Source organism: Trichomycterus rosablanca, chromosome 15 (genome assembly GCF_030014385.1).
Source record: "Trichomycterus rosablanca isolate fTriRos1 chromosome 15, fTriRos1.hap1, whole genome shotgun sequence".
Classification (NCBI taxonomy): Eukaryota; Metazoa; Chordata; class Actinopteri; order Siluriformes; family Trichomycteridae; genus Trichomycterus; species Trichomycterus rosablanca.
In genome coordinates, this window is record NC_086002.1 from 24,757,784 (window position 1) to 24,784,777 (window position 26,994).

Here is a 26,994-nt window from a genome sequence, read left to right on the forward strand (position 1 = left end):
TTAACAAAACAGTTAACAGCTTCTCTATTAAGCATCTCTCCTGAATCGCCTGCCTCCTCACTTGCTCACAGCTGTAAGTATTTAACACTGCATCATCAGACTCATGTTATGAATTAAAAATAAAATGTGCCATGTCTTATGTTGCAATTTTTAAATCTCCCCCTTTGTTTAGCTGCAGATCCACGTAAGCAAGCATCGACATCCAGTGATCTGGCTTCTGCTTCCGCAGCTTCTTCTGGTCTCGATGTAGGACTTTATATTCTGATTTTCTTTATTTGTGAATTATACTGACATGCTCTATGGTCATTTTAAATGCTCCTCTTATTTATACTACATGTCAATTATTATTAGCTTCAAAAAGGTGCACTTTGTAGCATTTCTTCTGTTTTTGTCTAACTACTTGTTTATTTATTTAGGACTCTGTTGGGCCAGATCACGTTGTGGGGTATGTGGCAGTTCAAGAGTTGGCAGTCTATTTAGTCAGATTGAAAGACCACAGCCTTGCATTGTCATGGGAAGAGTCAGACCATGTCATCGCCCTCTGGGTGACTATGACAAGGGTCGCACAGTGTACTCTCCACGTCATCAGGTCACATTGAACAAGGGGCGTTTCAGAGCGACCAAGAAAATTGTAGCTTCAGGTGTGGAGTCACCAAGACGGTGAGTTTATATGCACAACTGTATATATTTGTATTTATATACTGTGTGTGTATGTATATGAATGTGTATATATATATATATATATATATATATATATATATATATACAGTGTATCACAAAAGTGAGTACACCCCTCACATTTCTGCAGATATTTAAGTATATCTTTTCATGGGACAACACTGACAAAATGACACTTTGACACAATGAAAAGTAGTCTGTGTGCAGCTTATATAACAGTGTAAATTTATTCTTCCCTCAAAATAACTCAATATACAGCCATTAATGTCTAAACCACCGGCAACAAAAGTGAGTACACCCCTTAGTGAAAGTTCCTGAAGTGTCAATATTTTTTGTGGCCACCATTATTTCCCAGAACTGCCTTAACTCTCCTGGGCATGGAGTTTACCAGAGCTTCACAGGTTGCCACTGGAATGCTTTTCCACTCCTCCATGACGACATCACGGAGCTGGCGGATATTCGAGACTTTGCGCTCCTCCACCTTCCGCTTGAGGATGCCCCAAAGATGTTCTATTGGGTTTAGGTCTGGAGACATGCTTGGCCAGTCCATCACCTTTACCCTCAGCCTCTTCAATAAAGCAGTGGTCGTCTTAGAGGTGTGTTTGGGGTCATTATCATGCTGGAACACTGCCCTGCGACCCAGTTTCCGGAGGGAGGGCATCATGCTCTGCTTCAGTATTTCACAGTACATATTGGAGTTCATGTGTCCCTCAATGAAATGTAACTCCCCAACACCTGCTGCACTCATGCAGCCCCAGACCATGGCATTCCCACCACCATGCTTGACTGTAGGCATGACACACTTATCTTTGTACTCCTCACCTGATTGCCGCCACACATGCTTGAGACCATCTGAACCAAACAAATTAATCTTGGTCTCATCAGACCATAGGACAAGGTTCCAGTAATCCATGTCCTTTGTTGACATGTCTTCAGCAAACTGTTTGCGGGCTTTCTTGTGTAGAGACCTCAGAAGAGGCTTCCTTCTGGGGTGACAGCCATGCAGACCAATTTGATGTAGTGTGCGGCGGATGGTCTGAGCACTGACAGGCTGACCCCCCACCTTTTCAATCTCTGCAGCAATGCTGACAGCACTCCTGCGCCTATCTTTCAAAGACAGCAGTTGGATGTGACGCTGAGCACGTGCACTCAGCTTCTTTGGACGACCAACGCGAGGTCTGTTCTGAGTGGACCCTGCTCTTTTAAAACGCTGGATGATCTTGGCCACTGTGCTGCAGCTCAGTTTCAGGGTGTTGGCAATCTTCTTGTAGCCTTGGCCATCTTCATGTAGCGTAACAATTCGTCTTTTAAGATCCTCAGAGAGTTCTTTGCCATGAGGTGCCATGTTGGAACTTTCAGTGACCAGTATGAGAGAGTGTGAGAGCTGTACTACTAAATTGAACACACCTGCTCCCTATGCACACCTGAGACCTAGGAACACTAACAAATCACATGACATTTTGGAGGGAAAATGACAAGCAGTGCTCAATTTGGACATTTAGGGGTGTAGTCTCTTAGGGGTGTACTCACTTTTGTTGCCGGTGGTTTAGACATTAATGGCTGTATATTGAGTTATTTTGAGGGAAGAATAAATTTACACTGTTATATAAGCTGCACACAGACTACTTTTCATTGTGTCAAAGTGTCATTTTGTCAGTGTTGTCCCATGAAAAGATATACTTAAATATCTGCAGAAATGTGAGGGGTGTACTCACTTTTGTGATACACTGTATATATATATATATATTTTTTTTTTTTTTTTTTTCTCTCTCTCTCTTTGTAGGTGTTTTCTCGGATCAAACAGCCCAGCACAGTGGCCAGACTGCAACAGGGTTGTGGAAGCCATTTTTGTAAAGCTTTGCTTGGATTTTCCACACCCGAAGCGTGTCGAGGGGGTAAGGCTTGGAAGATGGACCCTCATCACTCGTGCTTACAAGCACATTAGAGAGTGCATTCTTAGTAATGCGCATGTGATGCAGGAGACCACCATTCAGCTGCCTGAAGTTAATACGGCCACATTGTCAGAGTGGTGAGTCAAGCGATTATCAAATGTAATGAATTGTTGGAACTACTTTATTGAAATTTTAACTGATGTGTTTGTGTGTCTTTGTAGGTACTGTCGGCGCAGCCGCTCTCAGGAGGCTGGTGTGCTTCAGCAGGGCATAACGCCTTCAGAAGCATCGGTGTCTGGTCCTGTAACTCAGCACGCCACGCTCCAGAAGGAGAGTCTCACCACCTCCGAGTCAACGAGTAACCCTCATGTCTTTGTTCTCCCTCCAGATACTGCTGGCATGGCAAAGACCAAAAAGCGATTAAACTTTGACTCCAGCCTACCATCGTCTGCCCCTCCTCAGAAACACTTTCCTCCAACTCTCCAGGGCTCACCAGTCTCCACAAGCATTGCTTCTCTTCCACTGTTGCTACCTCAAGGCCAGGTTTATCTTTTACCTGGACCATGTCCGGACAGCCATGGACCAGCTGCTCCATCTAGACTACAGCGTATTCTGCCTGCTGCAGTCAATCCGGCTACAGCTGGACCCTCTCAGGTCATGTCGTCAGCAACCCCGGTGCCAGATGTTCCTTACAATACACAGTGGTACCGCAAAAGGGAGCTGCAGAGAGAGAAGACTGGCATACACACCCATAAGTATGTTCGCCACACTGACATTATCAGGTGCAAAAAATGCCAGAAAGAGAGGAAACCGCCTACACATCACCAGTACTATGGGAACTGGTACTGTGAGGAAACAGCCACGGTGTCACTGGCTGAATGGAAGGCCACATTGTCTGCACGTGGCTATGGTAAGAAGAACGACACTCAGTGAAATCCTGCACTTGGACAACTACATATTTTTCTGTTGTAGGTTTTATTTACTGATTTATTTATTCATTATACATCTAAACACAACACACTTTTTTGACAGTTACTGTATATACATACATGCAGTACTATATATTTCATATACAGTAAGTATTATATGGTAAGAATTTTGTACACAGTCATTTCAAACAAATTGAAATGTTTTTGGGTTTTTTTTCTTCTATTTGAATTACTTATTGTCTATATAAATTATATTATAAAATATTATATAAATAATTGCTTCTTAAATTGGAATTATAGTGTTTTTGAATTTGGCATTTTTCTAAATTCTTAGGTTTGTCCCCAAATTGTATGCACTTGCAATAACTTACGTTTTTAAATAACTATCTATGTTTTTTTTTATTTATTTATTTTTTTCCAAAATGAAGCAACTGCTCAATGGCAAGCCAAAACCAAATCCCTGTGGTGTAACTGGTGAACACATTCCCTCTCTGAGTGAAAGCTCCAAGTTCGAGACTTGGCAGGGATATCTGGTTTGCCTAAGAGATGGTTGTTTTACTTCAAAAGTCAGACTACAATATAATAAAGCTTTGTGGAAATTAAATGCCCCACAAGAAACGTAACCCCCATTACAGTAAAGAGCTTAAGGCAGCCATCCATATGTATGCTAATATCTATAGATGGGTATGTGCCAGCAATTCACAAGTGATCAGATCACAATATGCTGGAATTGACTGTTTAGCAAATGAAAAGACACACATAATAGGCTGTTCATTCAGGTGTGATGTTCATAAGGAATTTATTTATTTATGTTTGTCCTTTACAGCAGGTTAAATCATAAAGGATACATAAACATGTGAATGTCTCATTATTATTATTATTATTATCAAAGAAATTATATTCATGCAAATTAATTGGATTAATATTTAATTTATTTATTTTACTTAATAAGCTGGAATAGACCATTCAGTCAGGTGTGATGTTTATATGGCCTTAATTCACTTTTATCCTTTACAGCAGGTTAAATAATGCACATATTCAAGTCAAATTTTTTATTACGAAAATGTTAAGTGTAAATTAATAAACTAAACAAACGGGCCAGCGCGCATATGTTGAGGTATGGGTTGCAGAAATGCTTTTCAGAGACATCGGTTCGAACCCCGCTTTGGGCGATTTTGTACTTCTTCACTTTTAGAGAAAATAATCCAAAAGTGCATCGTAACGGACAGTAAAGATCTCTTGATATGTAAATCGCGAATGAACAATTGTACATGTGTTTACAATTGCCGTTTTATCACTTTTATAAAGCGTTTTTATTTAGCTTTATAAAGCGTTTTTATTTATATTTATAAAGCGTTTCCACACTTTAAAATAAATGAATTTAATTTAATTAATTCATTTACATTAAAAACGTGTTATAATAACAAAAACTAACTTTATTTACATGTTAACCTGCTGTAAAGGACAAAAGTAAATAAATAAATTCCTTATGAACATCACACCTGACTAACAGTCGATTTATGCATGTCTTTTCATTTGCTAAACAGTCAATTCCAGCATATTGTGTTCATCTGATCACTTGTGAATTGCTGGCACATACCCATCTACAGATATTATGGTCTATTTTTGGTACATTTCAATCCAATTAAGTTACATTAATATAATTTATTTTATAATACTACAAAAACATATTCACATGTTAATGTAACCGTTTCTATGATTTAACCTGCTGTAAAGGACAAAAGTGAATAAATAAAAGCATTATGAACATCACACCTGACTGAGTGGTCCATTGTTTGTTTAGTTTATTCATTTACACTTAACATTTTCGTAATAAAAAATTTGACTTGAATATGTGCATTATTTAACCTGCTGTAAAGGATAAAAGTGAATTAAGGCCATATAAACATTACACCTGACTGAATGGTCCATTCCAGCCTATTAAGTAAAATAAATACATTATATATTAATCCAATTCATTTGCATGAATATAATTTCTTTCATTATAATGATAATAATTATTATAATGATAATAATTAATAATGTTGCATAGACATTTACAAGTCTATGCAACCTTTATGATATGCATTATTTAACCTGCTGTAAAGGATAAAAGTGAATTAAGGCCATATAAACATCACACCTGACTGAATGGTCTATTCCAGCTTATTAAGTAAAATAAATAAATTAAATATTAATCCAATTAATTTGCATGAATATAATTTCTTTGATAATAATAATAATAATAATAATAATGAGACATTCACATGTTTATGTATCCTTTATGATTTAACCTGCTGTAAAGGACAAACATAAATAAATAAATTCCTTATGAACATCACACCTGAATGAACAGCCTATTATGTGTGTCTTTTCATTTGCTAAACAGTCAATTCCAGCATATTGTGATCTGATCACTTGTGAATTGCTGGCACATACCCATCTATAGATATTAGCATACATATGGATGGCTGCCTTAAGCTCTTTACTGTAATGGGGGTTACGTTTCTTGTGGGGCATTTAATTTCCACAAAGCTTTATTATATTGTAGTCTGACTTTTGAAGTAAAACAACCATCTCTTAGGCAAACCAGATATCCCTGCCAAGTCTCGAACTTGGAGCTTTCACTCAGAGAGGGAATGTGTTCACCAGTTACACCACAGGGATTTGGTTTTGGCTTGCCATTGAGCAGTTGCTTCATTTTGGAAAAAAAAAAAAAAAAAAAAAAAAAAAAAAAAAAAAAAAAAAAAAACATAGATAGTTATTTAAAAACGTAAGTTATTGCAAGTGCATACAATTTGGGGACAAACCTAAGAATTTAGAAAAATGCCAAATTCAAAAACACTATAATTCCAATTTAAGAAGCAATTATTTATATAATATTTTATAATATAATTTATATAGACAATAAGTAATTCAAATAGAAGAAAAAAAACCCAAAAACATTTCAATTTGTTTGAAATGACTGTGTACAAAATTCTTACCATATAATACTTACTGTATATGAAATATATAGTACTGCATGTATGTATATACAGTAACTGTCAAAAAAGTGTGTTGTGTTTAGATGTATAATGAATAAATAAATCAGTAAATAAAACCTACAACAGAAAAATATGTAGTTGTCCAAGTGCAGGATTTCACTGAGTGTCGTTCTTCTTACCATAGCCACGTGCAGACAATGTGGCCTTCCATTCAGCCAGTGACACCGTGGCTGTTTCCTCACAGTACCAGTTCCCATAGTACTGGTGATGTGTAGGCGGTTTCCTCTCTTTCTGGCATTTTTTGCACCTGATAATGTCAGTGTGGCGAACATACTTATGGGTGTGTATGCCAGTCTTCTCTCTCTGCAGCTCCCTTTTGCGGTACCACTGTGTATTGTAAGGAACATCTGGCACCGGGGTTGCTGACGACATGACCTGAGAGGGTCCAGCTGTAGCCGGATTGACTGCAGCAGGCAGAATACGCTGTAGTCTAGATGGAGCAGCTGGTCCATGGCTGTCCGGACATGGTCCAGGTAAAAGATAAACCTGGCCTTGAGGTAGCAACAGTGGAAGAGAAGCAATGCTTGTGGAGACTGGTGAGCCCTGGAGAGTTGGAGGAAAGTGTTTCTGAGGAGGGGCAGACGATGGTAGGCTGGAGTCAAAGTTTAATCGCTTTTTGGTCTTTGCCATGCCAGCAGTATCTGGAGGGAGAACAAAGACATGAGGGTTACTCGTTGACTCGGAGGTGGTGAGACTCTCCTTCTGGAGCGTGGCGTGCTGAGTTACAGGACCAGACACCGATGCTTCTGAAGGCGTTATGCCCTGCTGAAGCACACCAGCCTCCTGAGAGCGGCTGCGCCGACAGTACCTACAAAGACACACAAACACATCAGTTAAAATTTCAATAAAGTAGTTCCAACAATTCATTACATTTGATAATCGCTTGACTCACCACTCTGACAATGTGGCCGTATTAACTTCAGGCAGCTGAATGGTGGTCTCCTGCATCACATGCGCATTACTAAGAATGCACTCTCTAATGTGCTTGTAAGCACGAGTGATGAGGGTCCATCTTCCAAGCCTTACCCCCTCGACACGCTTCGGGTGTGGAAAATCCAAGCAAAGCTTTACAAAAATGGCTTCCACAACCCTGTTGCAGTCTGGCCACTGTGCTGGGCTGTTTGATCCGAGAAAACACCTACAAAGAGAGAGAGAGAAAAAAAAAAAAAAAAAAATATATATATATATATACAGTGTATCACAAAAGTGAGTACACCCCTCACATTTCTGCAGATATTTAAGTATATCTTTTCATGGGACAACACTGACAAAATGACACTTTGACACAATGAAAAGTAGTCTGTGTGCAGCTTATATAACAGTGTAAATTTATTCTTCCCTCAAAATAACTCAATATACAGCCATTAATGTCTAAACCACCGGCAACAAAAGTGAGTACACCCCTAAGAGACTACACCCCTAAATGTCCAAATTGAGCACTGCTTGTCATTTTCCCTCCAAAATGTCATGTGATTTGTTAGTGTTCCTAGGTCTCAGGTGTGCATAGGGAGCAGGTGTGTTCAATTTAGTAGTACAGCTCTCACACTCTCTCATACTGGTCACTGAAAGTTCCAACATGGCACCTCATGGCAAAGAACTCTCTGAGGATCTTAAAAGACGAATTGTTACGCTACATGAAGATGGCCAAGGCTACAAGAAGATTGCCAACACCCTGAAACTGAGCTGCAGCACAGTGGCCAAGATCATCCAGCGTTTTAAAAGAGCAGGGTCCACTCAGAACAGACCTCGCGTTGGTCGTCCAAAGAAGCTGAGTGCACGTGCTCAGCGTCACATCCAACTGCTGTCTTTGAAAGATAGGCGCAGGAGTGCTGTCAGCATTGCTGCAGAGATTGAAAAGGTGGGGGGTCAGCCTGTCAGTGCTCAGACCATCCGCCGCACACTACATCAAATTGGTCTGCATGGCTGTCACCCCAGAAGGAAGCCTCTTCTGAGGTCTCTACACAAGAAAGCCCGCAAACAGTTTGCTGAAGACATGTCAACAAAGGACATGGATTACTGGAACCTTGTCCTATGGTCTGATGAGACCAAGATTAATTTGTTTGGTTCAGATGGTCTCAAGCATGTGTGGCGGCAATCAGGTGAGGAGTACAAAGATAAGTGTGTCATGCCTACAGTCAAGCATGGTGGTGGGAATGCCATGGTCTGGGGCTGCATGAGTGCAGCAGGTGTTGGGGAGTTACATTTCATTGAGGGACACATGAACTCCAATATGTACTGTGAAATACTGAAGCAGAGCATGATGCCCTCCCTCCGGAAACTGGGTCGCAGGGCAGTGTTCCAGCATGATAATGACCCCAAACACACCTCTAAGACGACCACTGCTTTATTGAAGAGGCTGAGGGTAAAGGTGATGGACTGGCCAAGCATGTCTCCAGACCTAAACCCAATAGAACATCTTTGGGGCATCCTCAAGCGGAAGGTGGAGGAGCGCAAAGTCTCGAATATCCGCCAGCTCCGTGATGTCGTCATGGAGGAGTGGAAAAGCATTCCAGTGGCAACCTGTGAAGCTCTGGTAAACTCCATGCCCAGGAGAGTTAAGGCAGTTCTGGGAAATAATGGTGGCCACAAAAAATATTGACACTTCAGGAACTTTCACTAAGGGGTGTACTCACTTTTGTTGCCGGTGGTTTAGACATTAATGGCTGTATATTGAGTTATTTTGAGGGAAGAATAAATTTACACTGTTATATAAGCTGCACACAGACTACTTTTCATTGTGTCAAAGTGTCATTTTGTCAGTGTTGTCCCATGAAAAGATATACTTAAATATCTGCAGAAATGTGAGGGGTGTACTCACTTTTGTGATACACTGTATATATATATATATATATATATATATATATATATATATATACACATTCATATACATACACACACAGTATATAAATACAAATATATACAGTTGTGCATATAAACTCACCGTCTTGGTGACTCCACACCTGAAGCTACAATTTTCTTGGTCGCTCTGAAACGCCCCTTGTTCAATGTGACCTGATGACGTGGAGAGTACACTGTGCGACCCTTGTCATAGTCACCCAGAGGGCGATGACATGGTCTGACTCTTCCCATGACAATGCAAGGCTGTGGTCTTTCAATCTGACTAAATAGACTGCCAACTCTTGAACTGCCACATACCCCACAACGTGATCTGGCCCAACAGAGTCCTAAATAAATAAACAAGTAGTTAGACAAAAACAGAAGAAATGCTACAAAGTGCACCTTTTTGAAGCTAATAATAATTGACATGTAGTATAAATAAGAGGAGCATTTAAAATGACCATAGAGCATGTCAGTATAATTCACAAATAAAGAAAATCAGAATATAAAGTCCTACATCGAGACCAGAAGAAGCTGCGGAAGCAGAAGCCAGATCACTGGATGTCGATGCTTGCTTACGTGGATCTGCAGCTAAACAAAGGGGGAGATTTAAAAATTGCAACATAAGACATGGCACATTTTATTTTTAATTCATAACATGAGTCTGATGATGCAGTGTTAAATACTTACAGCTGTGAGCAAGTGAGGAGGCAGGCGATTCAGGAGAGATGCTTAATAGAGAAGCTGTTAACTGTTTTGTTAACGTTAACAATGCATTGAGCCCTTATACAACAGATATGTAATTAAAATCTAAAACTTACGTTATGATTCCACCTGGTCCGCTACCATCACCAACTCACTGTCAGCAACATGGGTGGTCTCAACCAAAGCAGGGGATGCAGCTGGAACAGCTAACAAAAAAAAAAGCAAAAAAAGTTTATATGAATGACATTTAAATAATGACAAACTGTGTAATTTAATAAAGTTCTCGTCATCACTGCATACTTACAAGGTTTGAACTTGGCCGGGGAAAGAAGCCTCTTCACCCTTTTCTCAACATTTGTCACGCTGCTACTTTTCCCAACCAGCAGTGAACGCAGGGAGGAAACAGGAGAAGGTCTGGAAGTTGTGTAGGGCTGGGCGGTGGCCTGAGAGCTGGTGGAGAGCTGGGCGGCAGCTTGGTAGCTGGTGGAGGGCTGGGCAGCGGGTTGCGTGGCCATGTTCTCCAGCTTGATCCGAACAGCATATCGGCCCTCGGGAAAGTGCTCTATATAGGTCCGGAAAGCCCTCTTGTTTTCGGCATGATTTCTGGAATCATAGTTTCCACCAGAAGATTCCTTTGTCATGGCAGCAACAAGGTATCCAGCATAGCCAAGAGCATTTTCTGCCACCCACTTGAAGGTCTGTCCACAGAAAACCCCAAACTAAAGCTCATGCTGACCCAAAACATGGATATCGTTCTCTGTATCTCCACCTGACCGCAGGACTGCCTCTTTAGCAGAGTCCCGGACCCGCTCAGGTGAAATAGCACTGGACCATCTCTTCTTTCTATTCTGTTCTTTGACTGCTAAGGCAGCCATGGAGTCACAGAGGTTCAGACTTCCATCAGTCCTCTTCCTAAATTTAGGCTCCATTTTCTATAATAATAATAATAATTAAAATTATTGATGTATTTTTTTTTTTTAAAGCCCCAAAAACAGTACAATAACATTATCAGACCAACCATCTGCTGTAATAAAGCTTATACATGTTAATAATGACAATACTGATAACTTAACCCAAGCAGCACAATAAGACCAATTGTAACATCTTAAACTGCAGTAATAAAGCCCTGAAACAAGCTTATAAATGTTAATAATGGCAATTTATCCAAAACATACTGTAACTATGGTATTTTAAACCATTATAAAAAAACCTGAAATATAACTATGGTATTTTAAACCATTATAAAAAAAAAAACTGAAATATAACTATTATATCTATTATATATATTATATCTATATAATATAACTGGTATTTTATCGTACAATAACAGGAATGCGTCTTTAAAAATACATTTTCTAGCTTGATGTGAATGAGCTTTTAGAGGAATTACATTACAGACTGTGGATAATACTGTAATTTCCTCTAGAACAAGGCAATAAACCACTAGAAATAACTTTTCTACAGCCTTGTTTTGTTCACATGTCTTTAGTTAATTGTGCACCAAGCAAGCAAGCCTAATTTAATTATTGTCCTATAAAACATCGAGAAGCAAAAGAAATTCACCAACAGTAATCAGTAAATATTGTTAGAAGTAAGTTTAGGCTGACACGAGGTTACATTTCAAGGAATAAACATAAACTGACCTAGCAAAGGAACGTTAGCATCAACTTATGAACTCGAACGAACTTTAAAATATGAAATAAATATAAACTTACCAAAGAAGATCAAATCCTTGCAAGGAGAAGTGTGAGGAAAAGCGTTTTATTCTTGTGATATTGCAGAAGAAAAGCGTTAGATATCGCACCAAAAGACGCAAATCTAGTACTGGAGCTGCAGCAATGCGCGTCGCTATTTACCATGGAAACCGTGACGTCATCGGAATGCGTGATAGGCGCAGAAAACATACGTCACTACGTCACGCCTCCTTCGATTCTTGGGGGAAAGATGAGGATCGTGATTGGCTGGTTGTTGACATTCTTGGGGGAAAGCTGAAACGCGATTGGACCAAGTCCCCAAGAGTCCCCCAAGAATAGCGAGACTCACAGCCGGCACTGAGCGCCAACGAGGCTGACAGCAACACGTCTAGACTGAATCTGACAGTTTTTGTAGTTGTAGTTTAGGCACAATGTTGAAAAGCAGAATCTGAATGTGAGCATCACGAACTGGATGAGAATCAAACTCACACCCTTCTGACTGTAAGTGTATGGTCACTACCTGTTCTATTTACAGTGAGACATCTGATAATAATATTGAAAAGCAGAATCTAAATGTAAGCATCAAGAACTGGATGAGAATCAAACTAGTGCTGGGCGATTTTCACGATTAATTTGGTTCATTTGCATGAACGTTTTCACACGATGTTAGAAATGAGACAATCACGATTGTTTACATACTTTATATTTTAATTAAAATACCAACATGTCACGAGGCAGAAAGTGACTCATGGAATTTAAATCAGGGAAAGTTTAATATCAAAAGGGCAAAACAGTGTACAAAATCAGGTTTAGTCTAAAACCAGATAGACTAAAACAGTTAAAAGAAGTCAACAAGTGTCATACATGGTAACGGTTAGATTAAGAAAAAAAAGAGCACAAACACGATCGGCAAAACGAGACACAAACAGAAGAGTTTCATTAAGATTCACTGAATCAAACACAGCCGAACTGAATCAAAATTCCGGAGCTGATGAGTGTGATCAAGATTGGCTGACCGGGACATGTGATAGTCACCTGACAGCCCGTGGGAGCATGGGAATTGTAGTCCATATTGTTAGAAGCAGAACTTGCCCCCCCATCCACGCACCAATCACAAGAGGACGAAACCAAAGCTGAGCTGAGTGATTACTTGATGCTAGTGTTGTGCGATACTGCAAAATTTGGTATCGATCCGATACCAAGTAAATACAGGGCCAGTATCGCCGATATCGATCCAATACCGATACTTTTTAATAATTAAGGTAGATGCATCATTCAATTGCTAGATCTGAATGAATTTTCATGACCTTTATGTGTATATTCGTAATAATTTTTTTTTTCTAAGTAGCTGCTCTCAGAAGGGTTGTAAATAAATTCAGTTGTTTAAAGCGGTCCAATTTCTTGTTTCTGGTGCTTTACTCTCTCACAACGTTACCATCATGGAGTATCACCACTCATAGTTGTGTTGTGTGTAGTGACCGAATATATGTTTCCTTGTTGATTTAAAATAAAAAAAAATGATGCTATTCTTTTTACATTTATAAGCACAAAGTCAAAAGAAAAGAGCTCTTTATCCACACACACCCACCTTCACTCGAAACTTCCTGTTACACACTGACCCAGCGGCTTTTTCTTCATCAAAGCTACACAATGACACAAAGATCAGCTCAAACTTTCATTCTTACTACAGTAAAACACATTCAACTGACTTTTAAAGTGAAGTTCAAAATGTTGTACAGACATCGTCTCCATCTAGTGGTGCTAGAAATAAATTACAGCTTGTTACTTGGGTACAGATTTTATAATATATAAAAATTAAAGAGTGTTTATGGCTCTTCTGTCCCAAGTGTTTTTGTAACGTGTTGTAGACCTGCAATGGCGACTGTTTTTGGTATACAGGAAAGAAAAGGCCGAATGCAGGTGAAAAAGTGCTATATGGCAACCAACACTGTATAAATATTGGACAGAACACATGATGGGTTATTTTACCTTGTTGGGTTGTGCAGTTTAACCATTGTGCTGAGCTGTGAGGTTCTTTTTTACCATGGGTCAACTATGTAACTTTACTTTATTTAAATGAGAGGTTTACATTGCTGTGTTCAGGATTTCCTCTTTAGTGATATTTAATGTTAATAAATGTTCTGATCTAAATGCTGCTGCCCTTGACCTTTAAAACTGAGTAATTTCTGAGATCATTAAAATAAATGATGTTTATTTTGTACTTTGGTTTTATATTATTTGTACAAACATTTGTTTTATGCAACTTTAAACCTGTAATAATACATTAAAAATTTAAATGTGTCTTTATTTGCTTTAACTAAGCTAAAGTTTTTAACAGGGACAAAAATGACAGTTTGTGTAGCAGGTCTGGACACGTAAATAAAATGTTATACTGTTATACTATTAGCATGAAGTCATGTGACTCGTGTGTTCACTCATGTGAAAGAGCTGCGCGTGTCTCTGTGGCGCAATCGGTTAGCGCGTTCGGCTGTTAACCGAAAGGTTGGTGGTTCGAGCCCACCCAGGGACGAGTGTCTTTTATTGCACAACCTGCCTGTTGATCAAACAGATATCAGACACAACAACAATGTGTAGTCCCACAGAATAGTGGAAATAAGTAACTGAAAACATCCAGTAAACAACAGTCCTACAAGCACAAATATCCACCTGATAAGTCACTGGAGACCAGCTGTTTTGGTTTCTGTAGATGTTAAATGAAGATACTCGCCCAACGTGGGGCTCGAACCCACGACCCTGAGATTAAGAGTCTCATGCTCTACCGACTGAGCTATTCTCTAAAGAAAAAATAGATGTACTGGCCGGTTAGCTCAGTTGGTTAGAGCGTGGTGCTAATAACGCTAAGGTCGCGGGTTCGATCCCCGTACGGGCCACACCCACTTCCAGACTTAAACTAACAAACAAGTGATCCTTCTCTAACTAGCAGGTACTATTAACCTGGACTTCAAACATTGTCTCTGACAGTGTGAGATTTTTTACTGCCCCTCTCATTCAGGTCAGAAACATGCAATTATCTCAATTTACCAAACTTAATGACCCTTCTGTAAATGGTTTAATGTGCACACTGCTGCTACTGGCTTGTTTTTCTTTTCTACAATGTAAGTTCAGACCTTCAGGTTCATGTTATTTGAGATTTCTACATAGATTCTTCCTCATGTACAGAAAGACGCAGTTCAGTTTGAGAAGCGCACAGCGTGAGAGCGAGTGAGTCTGCGCGTTCAAATGAATCAAATGAGTCGATTTCTTAATCCGGTTCTTTAAGTCAAACGACAAGAAGAGACTCGAAAGAGTCGACTCACTAATTTGAATGTACTCAGCAATGAGCAGTTGAAAGCTAAGGGAGTCGATTCTTTTTGATGAAGTCAACATTTTATATGTTATACACAATACTTAAAAGTCGGATCACTATCGTTAACTGTCCTTTAAAAATACAGAGACAAACCATCTCATCTAACAAAATAGAATAAAATAATGTATAACAGTTTAATGATGCACCATACATACAGTGAAGCAAAAATAACATTCAAAGCTCAACAACATAAAAATACATCAAATCACCTAAATATTACCTAAATAACACATACAGCAAAAACATGTGAACGTGGAACCATGTGTATGTGTGATGTGTGTGTGTGTGTGCATGCTTATGAATATTAATAGAATAGAATATTAATAGAATAGATACGTATAGATACATGAAGTGATGTAGACACACATATTAACTCTAACCCTAACCCTAACCCTGGCCTTTTTCTTCATGTATTGCTTTGATGATAAAGAAAAAAGAAAATGTTCGGCTCCTCCGGCAGGAGGTTGAAGTAAAGATGTGTGAGGAAAAGCTTCCAGCACCTGGTATTCCCAGGCGGTCTCCCATCCAAGTACTAACCAGGCCCGACCCTGCTTAGTGTCCGAGATCGGGCGTTCTCAGGGTGGTGTGGCCGCAAGCGAGAGACGCTGCAAATAGCTTCACATTTATAGTCGTCCATCGTTCAGCCTTTCACTTCGCGAGGTTTTGATCATTTGTTGTCGTGTGTTATGCTTGGAGAAGATAAGAGCTGTTTCTAAGACTGCTTTAAATCCCCCGAGGAATCTAAATGTACGTTTGTAACGGCCTGCGTTGCCAGATTTTGTTTCAAAGTGGCAGGATCAGTATGCCACTCATCATTTATAATTTGTGAGCTATCAGCACTAATTTGAACGGTTTCATTTTGTTGAACTTCTAAACATCGGCTGTTTTTCATGAGGATGTTTGAGAGGTTTTCAATGCATTTTGGGGGATCAATCTGGCAACCCTGGAAACAGCGTCGAAATGCCAATTAGGAGATTGGCAGCGGCGGCGTGTTTGAGGTGAGTGTTTGTAGTTCATTTTAATACTTTAAATGCTCATTAAGTAGATGTTTGAAATATTACTGACCCCGCGTTTGGTTTAATTCACTCTGCCTGTCGTGCATATATATAAGTCCCTGAGAGACAGTGAGGCTGCTAACATTAGTCATAGATCCAGACATCCCAAGTTGCAAAAACTCATTTCAGGGGGGTACCCCCGGACCTTGTCCCCGAGCCCCCAAGCCCCCCAAATAACAAAAAAAACCTCTCGCACACACCAGAGGATATGGGGGTGATAACAGAAGTTTTAGGAGCTGCTAACTGAGCTACTAAGCTATATTCGTGTCACAAACACATTAAGGTGTACTACATAGTGCACTAGATAGTGTGAAAGATAATAGATGTATGTTCCCTACATAGTGCACTAGATTGTATATTAGAAAATAATTGATGTTCCTTACTTAGTGCACTAGATAGTGTACTAGATAATAGACGAATGTTTTTTACATAATGCTTTAGGTAGCGTATTAGTTAACGGATTTCTGTTCCCTACATAGTGCACTAAATTGTATATCAGATAACGGATTTATGTTCCCTACATGGTGCACTAAATTGTATATCAGATAACGGATTTATGTTCCCTACATGGTGCACTAAATTGTGTATCAGATAACGGATTTATGTTCCCTACATATTGCACTAGATAGTATTTTAGATATGAATTTATGTTCCCTACGTAGTGCACTAGATAGTGAATTATACAGTTGGTTTATGTTCCCTACACAGTGCACTAAATTGTATCTCAGATAAGGGATTTATATAACCTACATAGTGCACTAGACAGTATATTAGACAATTGATTTATGTTCTCTCCACAGTGCGCTAGATTGTACATCAGATAACGGATTTAATACGCGTGTGCGCATGTGTCACTCTTGGCTGCTCGTTCTAGATTCCGGGAGATTTTATCTGATTTGTGGGCATCAGGGAGCCGCTATGTATATGTGGAAGACTCCCGGAACTTCCTACCTACGTACTACCTAGGCTAAGCACCGACTTTCCATCGTTGGTGAGTATAATTGTACTTTAAATCCTCCGGACCGTGGTTTCCAATAAGGTCGGGGAGCAGCGCACCCTCATCCGAGCCATGGCTGTTTGTTTTCAAGAGTACACAGAATATAAAGCGTTTTAATTTCACCGTGTATGTATAATGGAGGATTTGAGAACTGTAAGATATGCTTGGCCCCACAAAACGACTCCATATATGAAGGTATGAACATGCAACAGTTGCAGAATGTGAACAGCTTTTATTGTGCAAACGGCATCGAAGTGAAGACACAACTTTGATGCCAGAAACCGTAAGCATTAAACAATTCCCCCAGTTCTCCAAGTAAAAGCATTTTACTGTTATAATGAGCTAGTGCTCTGTTGTACAACATGACCACAGGTCTGTTGTGGGAAAGTGGCCAATTGTGTATAGCTCCGCTTCCAGCTTGCCTTGGTGTTGTTGGTATAACGCCGAAACAACAATATTTTCTTCGATCCGGTATTTCTGGATGTCTATTGGCTGAAAACGAGACGAAAGAACCTCGGACGTCAGGCGGACATCCAGTGTATGAGTTGGCGACATGACAAAGAAATCTTCTTTAGGCTGAAATGGCACCACACTGCATCCAGGAGCCTCCAGCTGTGCATCTGTCTGTACATGCAGACTGGAGCCACAGTGAAGGTCAGTACGAGTTTATCTATGTGCGCATGATTTGTTAGAGACAAAATCTTTGGTTTTCTTAAAAGACATTCTTCAAGTAAAGTAAGTAAAATTTATGTATATAGCACTTTTCACAGATAAGAATCACAAAGTGCTTTACAAAAACATTGCATTACAAAATATATACACTTATCTACATAATAAACAATAAACAATAATAATAAATAATAAAAATAAATAAATAAATAAATAATTCAATAATTCATATTTCGTTGCCAGGTTTCAGTTACAAACAAAAAGGCCAAATTGGTCCTAATAAATAAGTCATTATCTCAGTCATTTCCCCACTGAGCGTGCATTAATTAAGCACATTTTCACAGGGGGAGCCAACGAGGTTTCATTAGCTGAGGGAATCGGTCGAAGAGTATTGAAATCCACTCCACGTTTTCTATCCCACTCCGCATGTAGTGTTGAGACGGAGCGCACAGCTGACCAGATAGATGGAATCGCGCTGGGACTGGAATCGGACTGGGAGTAAACAAACTTCCTCCGGGAGCTCCTATGAATGTAGCGGCGCCGGCGTAAAAGTCCAAGTTGTTTTATTACTGATAAACACGATGGAGTAGCGTAGTTGTTGAGTTTCCTCAGTTGATTGACAGAATACCTTAACATCGTGCGCGTGTGGAGACCAGCTGTAGCTGCTACTCTTGGAAGCGATGCACAGGACCAGACCACAAGGCAGGGCACACCAGAAAATTTAAGTCCAGGTAAAAAGTTCCTATTGTGAAATGCTGACAGACAGCAGAAAACGAGAGCCACTGTAGCGTCCTCAAAGAGAATTATGAAGATAGAGCTGCAGAAGCCGAATGTACCAGCGCCCGCATCTTTTAAAAAAGACCCAACAAACTCCATAGTCATCAATCAACAGGAGCGGTAGTGATTACAAGAGTGTATAAAAAGATGAAAATGACAGAAAAACACGAAAAAAATACAATAAAATACGGTAAAAATACGGTAATGGTAGCGGCAGCCAAATGCACCAGCGTCCACCGTCACCATGACGACCCGTGTGAAAAAAACAGCAGTTTTTTTTTTCTTTGAGCAGGCAGTCTAGCTCTGAGGATCCTGAGGAAAGACTCTCTTGCAATAAAACTGAGTAACCGTCCATCTAAGAGAGAGCTAGAAGACAAGAACATTCTACCCATGATGACTGACCCGAATGTGTGTAATGTTCTCTAGGTATTGTTCACGTGTACATCTGACATTTCATACATGCTTATAGCTCTTCTAAACTCGACATGACATTTAAACTATTTCATATGTATAGGTTATATATAGCCATTTAGTTCTGTATTTGTAGTACGTTTATGTGCTTAGGTGTGTGTGTGTGTGTGTGTGTGTGTGTACACACTTGAAATGTGTATTATACGTGTTATTCTTTATGAATTGTATATGATTTTATTATCTTTAAATCTGACGGTGTTGTTGAAATTGGCATTTTTCTAAATTCTAAAGTTTGGACCTAAATTTGATACATTTTGCAAAAACTATTTCAAGCTCATTTAGGTAACTATCGTTAATATGTACTTTCCAACATGGAGCAAACACTCGAGGGCAAACCAACATCAAATCTCTGTGGTGTAATGCTAAACACTTACTCTCTGAGTAAAAGCTCCAAGTTCGAGGCTTGGCGGGGGTCCCTGGTTTGCCTAAGAGTTTGTTGTTTTCCTTGAAAGGTCAGGCTACAGTTTGCCCCTATAATCAGGCTTTGTGAGAACTAAATGCCCCACAATAAGCTTTACCCCCAAAACAATGAAGACTTCAGGGAAGCTATCTATATGTATCCAAGATGGCGATGCGTGCACAGCACGAGGCTCAGCGTCTCTCACCAGAATTTGCTCTTTAGTTGTTATTAATCTACTGTTGTTCAGTTTTTGCCCTCCATACTTCCAGGTAAAACCGGGGTCTCTCTTCCGTCTCTCACTGAAACATCTTCAACAAACGCTGCATCCGCAAAGCTCCTCAGCACTGTGGATGATCCGTCACATCCATCACGTGGACGCTTTACTTTCCTGCCATCTGGGAGAAGGTACCGCAGCATCCACACAAACACGACTAGACTGTGCAGCAGCTTCATACCACAAGCCGTCAGAGTCCTGAACTCAGGTCTAAACTGATGATCTAAACACACACACACACACACACACATGTTGCACTCTGACACACACACACACACACATGATGCACTCTGGCACACACACACACACACACACACACACATACATACATGATGGACTCTGACACACACACATACATACATGATGGACTCTGACACACACACACATACATGATTGACTCTGACACACACATACATACATACACACACTAACAAAGTTTGACTCATGCAAACACACTTACACATGCACATATACACTAACACTAAATGATATGCACACCTCAAACAAATACACACTTGCATCATTATAATCACACACAACAGAACCACACACATAAACATACACACCCTTATACACTAACTTACATGCACATACACTAACATAAGCACACTCACAAACAGACACATAAATCCACAAACACTTGCACATAGGCATACATACACCAGCACGCTCAGATTCTGACACAATCATATATATATATATATACACACACACACACTTGCATACACTCACTCACACCCACATGCACACAGAATAGACACTCTTGTACACATGCACTTGCACATGCACAACCCACGACCACACACACGATCAACACAGTTGTTCGCTGGACAACTTAAATACATATAACTACTGAATTGTACTACTGTGACTGTATTACACATAAATGTCATCTTCCTGACCTACCACTTACCTACTTAGTACCATGTAGTGACCAATACTTGTGTCTAGTCTCATCTCCCTTAATTACTTTTTAGTACAACCTCTGGCAAACAAAATGGATGAGCTGCGACTGTGCACCACAACACGTGGGTGAATGGCGGAGTGTAACATCATGATTCAGACGTGGTTAAACTGTAACAGCGCGGTGGAGCTGGATGTTCGAAGCATGTTCAGAGCGGACAGAGTGGCAGTAAACTCCGGTAGGAATCGAGGAGGAGGTCTGTGCATTCATGTAAATAAATCAAGGTTTACAGACTCAACTGTAACTAAAAGTCATTGATCTGCCAATCTAGAGGATGTGATGATTAGGTCTGATCACCTTTCTTTGTTCCAGGTGTGTGTGTGTGTGTGCCGCTCAGCAAACGTGTGAAAACAAAGAGAGTTAAAGTGTGGCCAGATGGAGCCATCTCCTCTCTGCCGCCTTCATAACACTGATTGGAGCATTTGAAAAAGTTAAAAAGTGTTTCTTCAGCAGCTGTTTCTAATCATTCATTATTTATTCTTTGACTAAAAATAATTGGTGTAAATGTATTTGATACACATGTTGTGCAAGGTTACAGTAATTATCACTAACAGCACAAATAAAAGAAATAATAAACACTGTAAAATAAAAGAGGGACATTTTTTAATAAATTAGGTGTGTGTGTGTGGGGGGGGGGGTAAAATAATTTGAGTAAAATATTGAAAAATAAACAAATGGTGAAATTTAAATGTACACCATCACCTGCAGCGCTGCAGCACTGAGACCTTCTGCCTTTGTGACATCATTGTGATGACACTGAGTGTTCTATGAGAGCTCAGTTTAGTTGAACCTTCAGTGTTTGTACATCATTTCTCACGATGGCTGCTGAACAGGAGAGACATGCTACCGACCGTCCTTCTCTAATGCAACGCTTTTTGACCAGTCTACGTCTGTGCTGGCCGTTCGGTGGAGTTCGTCCTCAGACGTCTTTTCAGGACGTCTGTGGTGGCGAGATCGAACCGGAGGGCAGCGTGGACGCAGAGAACCAGATAGTTATGGAGGGATACTTGTTGAAGAGGGCCAGTAATGTATTTAAAACATGGAACAGGTGTGTAGAGAGCTAGAACACACGATGAGCAATCATTTAGGTAGAAATAAATGGCTAATTAAACACCTCTAACCATCATAGCAATCGTTTCCTAAACATTGTACATGTTACTGACTCAGACTGATCAACGGCTTGTTAAATCAGAATACACGACGATTCAACTCTGAATGATTTAATGTGAAGCTTATTTATATCATTGTATTAGTTACAGGTGAAACCCTGCAGAACCATTTCAGTACTATGCAGTTGTTTTCTTTCTGTGATTTCTTTTTGTTTCTGTTTCTTTCCTTCAGGCGCTGGTTCCTGATTCAGGACAACCACCTTATGTACAAGAAGAAATCCAGGGTTAGTCACGTGTCCTTTGTCTAAAGTAAAATCAGTAGCAATGGTGGCCTTCATCAAAATCAACATGAAAAGGAGAAACTGCTCCTGAACAGTCAGTTTTAAGCACTCGTTTGCTAAAGTTTGAGTTGTTTTGCTTGTGCTTTGATTTAAAACTGGAATATTAGAGGTAACGAAATGTTTGAGAAACCTTTTGTGCCCCAGCAGAATAGCATGGTGGACATAGCCGATTTACGCCAGTGCACGGCCAAACACTGCAGGAGCATCGGACGCCGTTGCTGCTTCCAGGTGGTTTCACCTACAAAGTAAGTCCAGTGTACCATCAGGCATTCATTTTCTTTCTTTTATTACGACACGCTGAAGGGCGTGGCTGTGCAACAGTTCTGCTAAAGAAAGATGAAGAATTAAAAAAGGAACATTTTACTCTCTTTATAATAGAAATGACATGAAAACCGGAGTGGAATAGGCACTTTGTTGTGCTGTAGATTCGTGCCATGTTCAGGGTGTGTGTATGTGTGTGTGTGTGTGTGTGTGTGTAGGATCTGGGTATTGCAGGCTGATTCAGAGGAGAATAGAGAGGCTTGGATCAGAACCATTCAGAACATGGTTGCTAACACCGATGGTGACCGAACAGACGACTCCATCACTTCCCGATCAGATGAGGTGGTGGATTTGAGCCCAAAACAGGAAGGATCCAGTAGCTCCTCTAAATCACGTGGATCACAACACACACAGAGAGACTCGCTACGTCCACGATCCGCTTCTGGAACTTCAGGTGGGTTTGAAAGATTCACTCTGTGACTGTTTGAAAGTCGAAATAAAACGCTGATTCTAACACAAAACACGTCTTTTAAGTCGAGAGCGTTGAAGCTACAGTTGGAGGGACCTCACACATCGAAGAGAGCCCGGAGGAACTGAGCACCAGCACTTCCTCCAGCGACTGCATCCACACAGGTCAGCCAGAGCTTTACTGAACCATTCAATGATATTGTGAACTGGTAAGATTTAATGATAAAACATTTGTAACGTATGAATCTGTAAAGCTCTAGACACGTGTTGTACATCTGATGTGTTAGTGACTAACAGCGATTAAATGACATTTGTGTGAACAACAGCTGGTGATGAGAGCACGACTACAGGAAAGCACTCGGTCCAGAGAGGCAGCGCTCCTTCTGAAGGTCTGTCCAGCCTCACAACTTTCATAGAACAAATATTTTCTAGAGCTTAAATCATACTGCTCACGAGTTTTACTGAGAACACTGGAGTTTCTATCAGATTAACAACACGCCCCGCTTTACAGAGTGCTTCGATAGCCGGTACAGAGTGGGAAAGCTTCTGGGGAAAGGAGGCTGCGGTTCTGTGTTTGCAGGACTTCGTGAGGCCGATGGAAAACAGGTGAGATATTTACTCAGCTCTGCTCAGAGCGACACGAGAATTGTCGATCATTACAATGACTACACGTCATCAAACTTGCAGTTAAAAAGCCAACGGCCCTTTTGGTTATTGTTGGCCGAGCTGTAAAGTACGTTCCCGTAATATTCGTTCCTGATTTGAATCGTTTTGTTTTGCATGTTTTAATAGGTTGCTATTAAGGTTGTGCTGAAGAGTGGCTGTGACAGATTCATCACCATTGTAAGTAACATTTGTTTCACTTGTGAAATATTGCAAAGATGCATCAACCATATAAAAAAACCTTATCTTATAAACGACATGATGCATTAAAATGCAAAATAGCATCTAATGTAACCGTCACTCTGCCTATTCCAACCCCATGCTAACCATGGGTCTGCTCAAATATTAGCTTGGCGAGAAGAACGCTCTCCCTGTAGAGGTGGCGTTGATGCTGATGGTGTCCGAGCCACCTCGCTGTAAATACGTCCTGGAGCTCCTGGAATGGTTCGACATGCCCGAGTGCTACGTCTTGATCCTGGAGCGACCCGCCCGCTGCATGGACCTCTACGAATACCGAAGGAACGGCTCACTTCCCGAATGTCTGGCTCAGATGATCATGTGGCAGGTGGTTCTCGCCGCCTGTCACTGCCGTAATCGCGGGGTTCTCCATCGGGATATCAAGGAGCAGAACCTTCTGGTCAGTTTCCACACCTTAGAGGTCAAGCTCATAGACTTTGGCTGTGGGGACTTGCTGAAGTCGACCCCCTACAGACGTTTTGCAGGTATTTGTACCTCGGCGTTCAGTAGCTATGACACACAGATGACAGCGATGGCATAGGAAAGCCGTGTGTGTGAACCGTTTCTCTCACGTTTATTCAGGCACCATGCTATACGCCCCACCTGAATGGATCGAGGAAGGTAAGTATCACGGTTGCGCTGCAACGGTGTGGAGCCTGGGCGTCCTTTTGTTTGTTCTAGTGTGTGGAGAGCTGCCATTCTGGAATGAGAGGGAGATCGCTGCTGGACACCTGATCTTCAAAGCTGGTGTGTCTAAGGGTAAGAGAATGCAGAAACATTTTGTTTTAAGTGATGTTAAAAAGTTTCTATTACAATGTTGTAATGACTCGATCACTGCACGCACAGCCTGCCGTCATCTGATCAGACGCTGCCTGGCGAAGGATCCAAATAAGCGACCCAGTCTGGAGAAGATCCTGGAGCATCACTGGTTTCCAGAGATCCTTAGGAACTAAGTCCAGGTCAGTCAGAACACATAAGGATAGACCTAAATGGATATAGCTAAGAGTCTGTGTTAGCATATAGGCCAGATCACATGTTGCAATGAATCATCGTTACATTTTGCTAATAACATTAAAGACACCAGTTTAGTAATTGGTGTGTAAAGAACTTTTAACCAAATAAAATCATACATTTTTACAGCTATAACAACAATTCCTCATGTCAAACTGTTTTTTTTTTGTTTTTTTTACTTTACAGGCACCTGCACGGGTTTGTAGCAGACAAATCATGGGTGAGCATATCGGAGACTAAGCAATGACTAAATGTGTATGAACAAAACCGTCCACTGATTGCTTTTATGCTATGTCAAAGTAATCTGAGAGGATGATCACCAGAAAAACACAACAGGAGTGATCTGGAGATCAGCAACATTTTGTGGATCAGCTTGATGAGTCAGTCGACTGAATAATACTGAAGTTTTTCAAGCTGCTTTTCATCCGTTTCCCCCCTCAGATAATTATTAGCTTAACATCCCTTTAACACATGAGGGAAATCAATCTCACATTATGTTTTCACCACCACAGCACAGGTCTGCTACAAGAACACATCCAGAGGTTTCTGGCTGAGGTTCAGATCACCTCCATTCCTCAGCACCGTGTATATACCACGCCGGATCAGAAAGGTGAGTGCTGGAGAAAGTGGCTTAGGCAGTTAAGAGTTTAACATCATTTAACATCAATGATTGATATGTGTGTGTGTGTGTTCTGGGTAATTGTCTTGTAGAAAGCCCCATCAATGAACGAGTCTAACCTACTGGAAGAAGCAACCAGATCAGATTTGGGCCCAAGCACCCTGATACCTGGCAGAAGATGAAACGTCCCTGAGTCACCACAACCATCTACGGTTGGTGTCTGGGAATGGAACCTGCAGACTTTTAACACATGTGTATTGTGCCTTGATTGCAGTTGATGATCATTTAATGGTCAGCACATTGTTTTGTGTCCCTACAGATCAATGACCACGTCTGTCGTCCTGAAAGCACTTTGACCTTCTCTGTGGTGGTGTATGAGACAAGAGATGAAACAAAACCAATAAAATATTGAATAAAACTGTTTGTACTGGCGTGTGTATTTTCTTTACCCACTTTATCACTTGCACAACACAGGAGAGCACATTTTATAAAGAATTGATGCAGAAATGTAGATGAATCCTAAACAAGTTTGGAATGACCTTTTCTTGCAGCTGTAGTTTTGTACAGCTGAGAATGTATGGATATTAAAAGAAATGATCAAAAAGACCCTCGACACATCAAAATGACAATTAAGACACATTTTGTCCAGCAACATTCGAGGGAACAAGACTTCACCTAAATCACTAAAGTAAACCTGACCTTAGACCTTAGCAGAGGGTCTAATCTCATGTAACAAAAAGCTTTTCACTAAACTGATTTTGTTCATTAAAACATGATACATATGACATGTTCTGACATTCCAACAACAAATATTTAAAACACAACATAAAGGCACTGATCTCCTAAACTCTAGTCCAGTGGTCATCAACAGGAACACTTTTCGTGTGTTTAATCCAAGACTGTGCAACTCCCCAGCACATCACTGTTGTTTAGAACTCTTCCACTGGCACTACTTATGTCTGTCCAAAGATCTCTCATTGTTCTGTACACGCTAAACAACAGAAACAGAAAAGAACACCCAACTGTTCACATAAGTCATTAAACAACGTGAACAGAAATGAACAGGCAACTGTTCACATAAGTGATGAAATATTATAGACGGAAATCTTCATCAACGACTAATTAATTAGAAATTATTCACGTTCCACCAAGCAAAGCACTGCATATGCTAACTTTTAGCCATAGTTTGAATATTTCATACTGAGAATTCCTTTTAAATATTCTTCTGTTGGACCTCTTTGGCTTCTTGGCTCACAAGAGCCAAGGTGTTACTCATTTGAGAGTCGTTGCCCCACCCTGCCAGGTGTGAATTGGGGTTAAACTGACTAGGAGTGTTTTATGTGTGGCTGACCAATTGGTGTGAAGTCTCTTGTCCCTTTGATGAAGCAGTGGTTATCTAAAGGTGACTAAAGGTGTTGCTGGGTCTGAAATGCACCAGGGTCAGGGATGGACTGGTCATCGGGAGGGTCGGGAGTTTTCCCGGTGGGCCGCTCTGTTTGTGGGCCGCTGAGGGAGTGAAAATACACTGTGT

The 26,994-nt window shown here is 40.5% G+C and overlaps 1 protein-coding gene, 2 non-coding genes and 1 pseudogene across 6 annotated transcripts; 3 read left to right on the top strand and 1 right to left on the bottom strand.

The window, feature by feature from the left end:
* The first annotated feature begins 14,236 nt into the window (after positions 1 to 14,236).
* trnan-guu (transfer RNA asparagine (anticodon GUU)) lies at positions 14,237 to 14,310 on the top strand. Its single transcript has one exon. It is a non-coding gene; the product is annotated as a tRNA-Asn (tRNA).
* A 287-nt stretch (positions 14,311 to 14,597) lies between these two features.
* On the top strand, positions 14,598 to 14,671 carry trnai-aau (transfer RNA isoleucine (anticodon AAU)). The gene has a single exon. It is a non-coding gene; the product is annotated as a tRNA-Ile (tRNA).
* A 964-nt stretch (positions 14,672 to 15,635) lies between these two features.
* Positions 15,636 to 15,744, bottom strand: LOC134329654 (5S ribosomal RNA; annotated as a pseudogene).
* A 2,762-nt stretch (positions 15,745 to 18,506) lies between these two features.
* On the top strand, positions 18,507 to 25,881 carry LOC134328757 (serine/threonine-protein kinase pim-1-like). Of its 4 annotated transcripts, XM_063009969.1 has the most exons (19): positions 18,507 to 18,599; positions 18,938 to 19,071; positions 19,786 to 19,921; positions 20,768 to 20,932; positions 22,096 to 22,147; positions 22,352 to 22,449; positions 22,684 to 22,919; positions 23,000 to 23,098; positions 23,260 to 23,322; positions 23,445 to 23,539; positions 23,726 to 23,776; positions 23,946 to 24,318; positions 24,416 to 24,592; positions 24,680 to 24,792; positions 25,031 to 25,064; positions 25,145 to 25,224; positions 25,357 to 25,454; positions 25,556 to 25,675; positions 25,783 to 25,881. In XM_063009969.1, exons 5-14 carry the CDS (start codon positions 22,127 to 22,129, stop codon positions 24,784 to 24,786), a joined length of 1,320 nt encoding a protein of 439 aa, XP_062866039.1. In that variant the 5' UTR covers positions 18,507 to 18,599; positions 18,938 to 19,071; positions 19,786 to 19,921; positions 20,768 to 20,932; positions 22,096 to 22,126; the 3' UTR covers positions 24,787 to 24,792; positions 25,031 to 25,064; positions 25,145 to 25,224; positions 25,357 to 25,454; positions 25,556 to 25,675; positions 25,783 to 25,881. The 4 variants fall into 4 exon arrangements, with proteins under 4 accessions (XP_062866039.1, XP_062866036.1, XP_062866037.1 ...); XM_063009966.1 differs by lacking the exon at positions 25,145 to 25,224; XM_063009967.1 differs by lacking the exon at positions 25,145 to 25,224 and having other exon boundaries at positions 18,938 to 19,053.
* Positions 25,882 to 26,994: the final 1,113 nt, after the last annotated feature.

What these genes read in the sequence shown, in the direction of transcription:
- LOC134328757 (XM_063009969.1), top strand. Translation starts at nt 22,127, where the DNA reads ATGTACAAGAAGAAATCCAGG. An exon ending in GTGAGGCCGATGGAAAACAG is followed by an intron (nt 23,540 to 23,725) that starts GTGAGATATTTA and finishes ATGTTTTAATAG; the next exon opens with GTTGCTATTAAGGTTGTGCT. An exon ending in GTGACAGATTCATCACCATT is followed by an intron (nt 23,777 to 23,945) that starts GTAAGTAACATT and finishes CTCAAATATTAG; the next exon opens with CTTGGCGAGAAGAACGCTCT.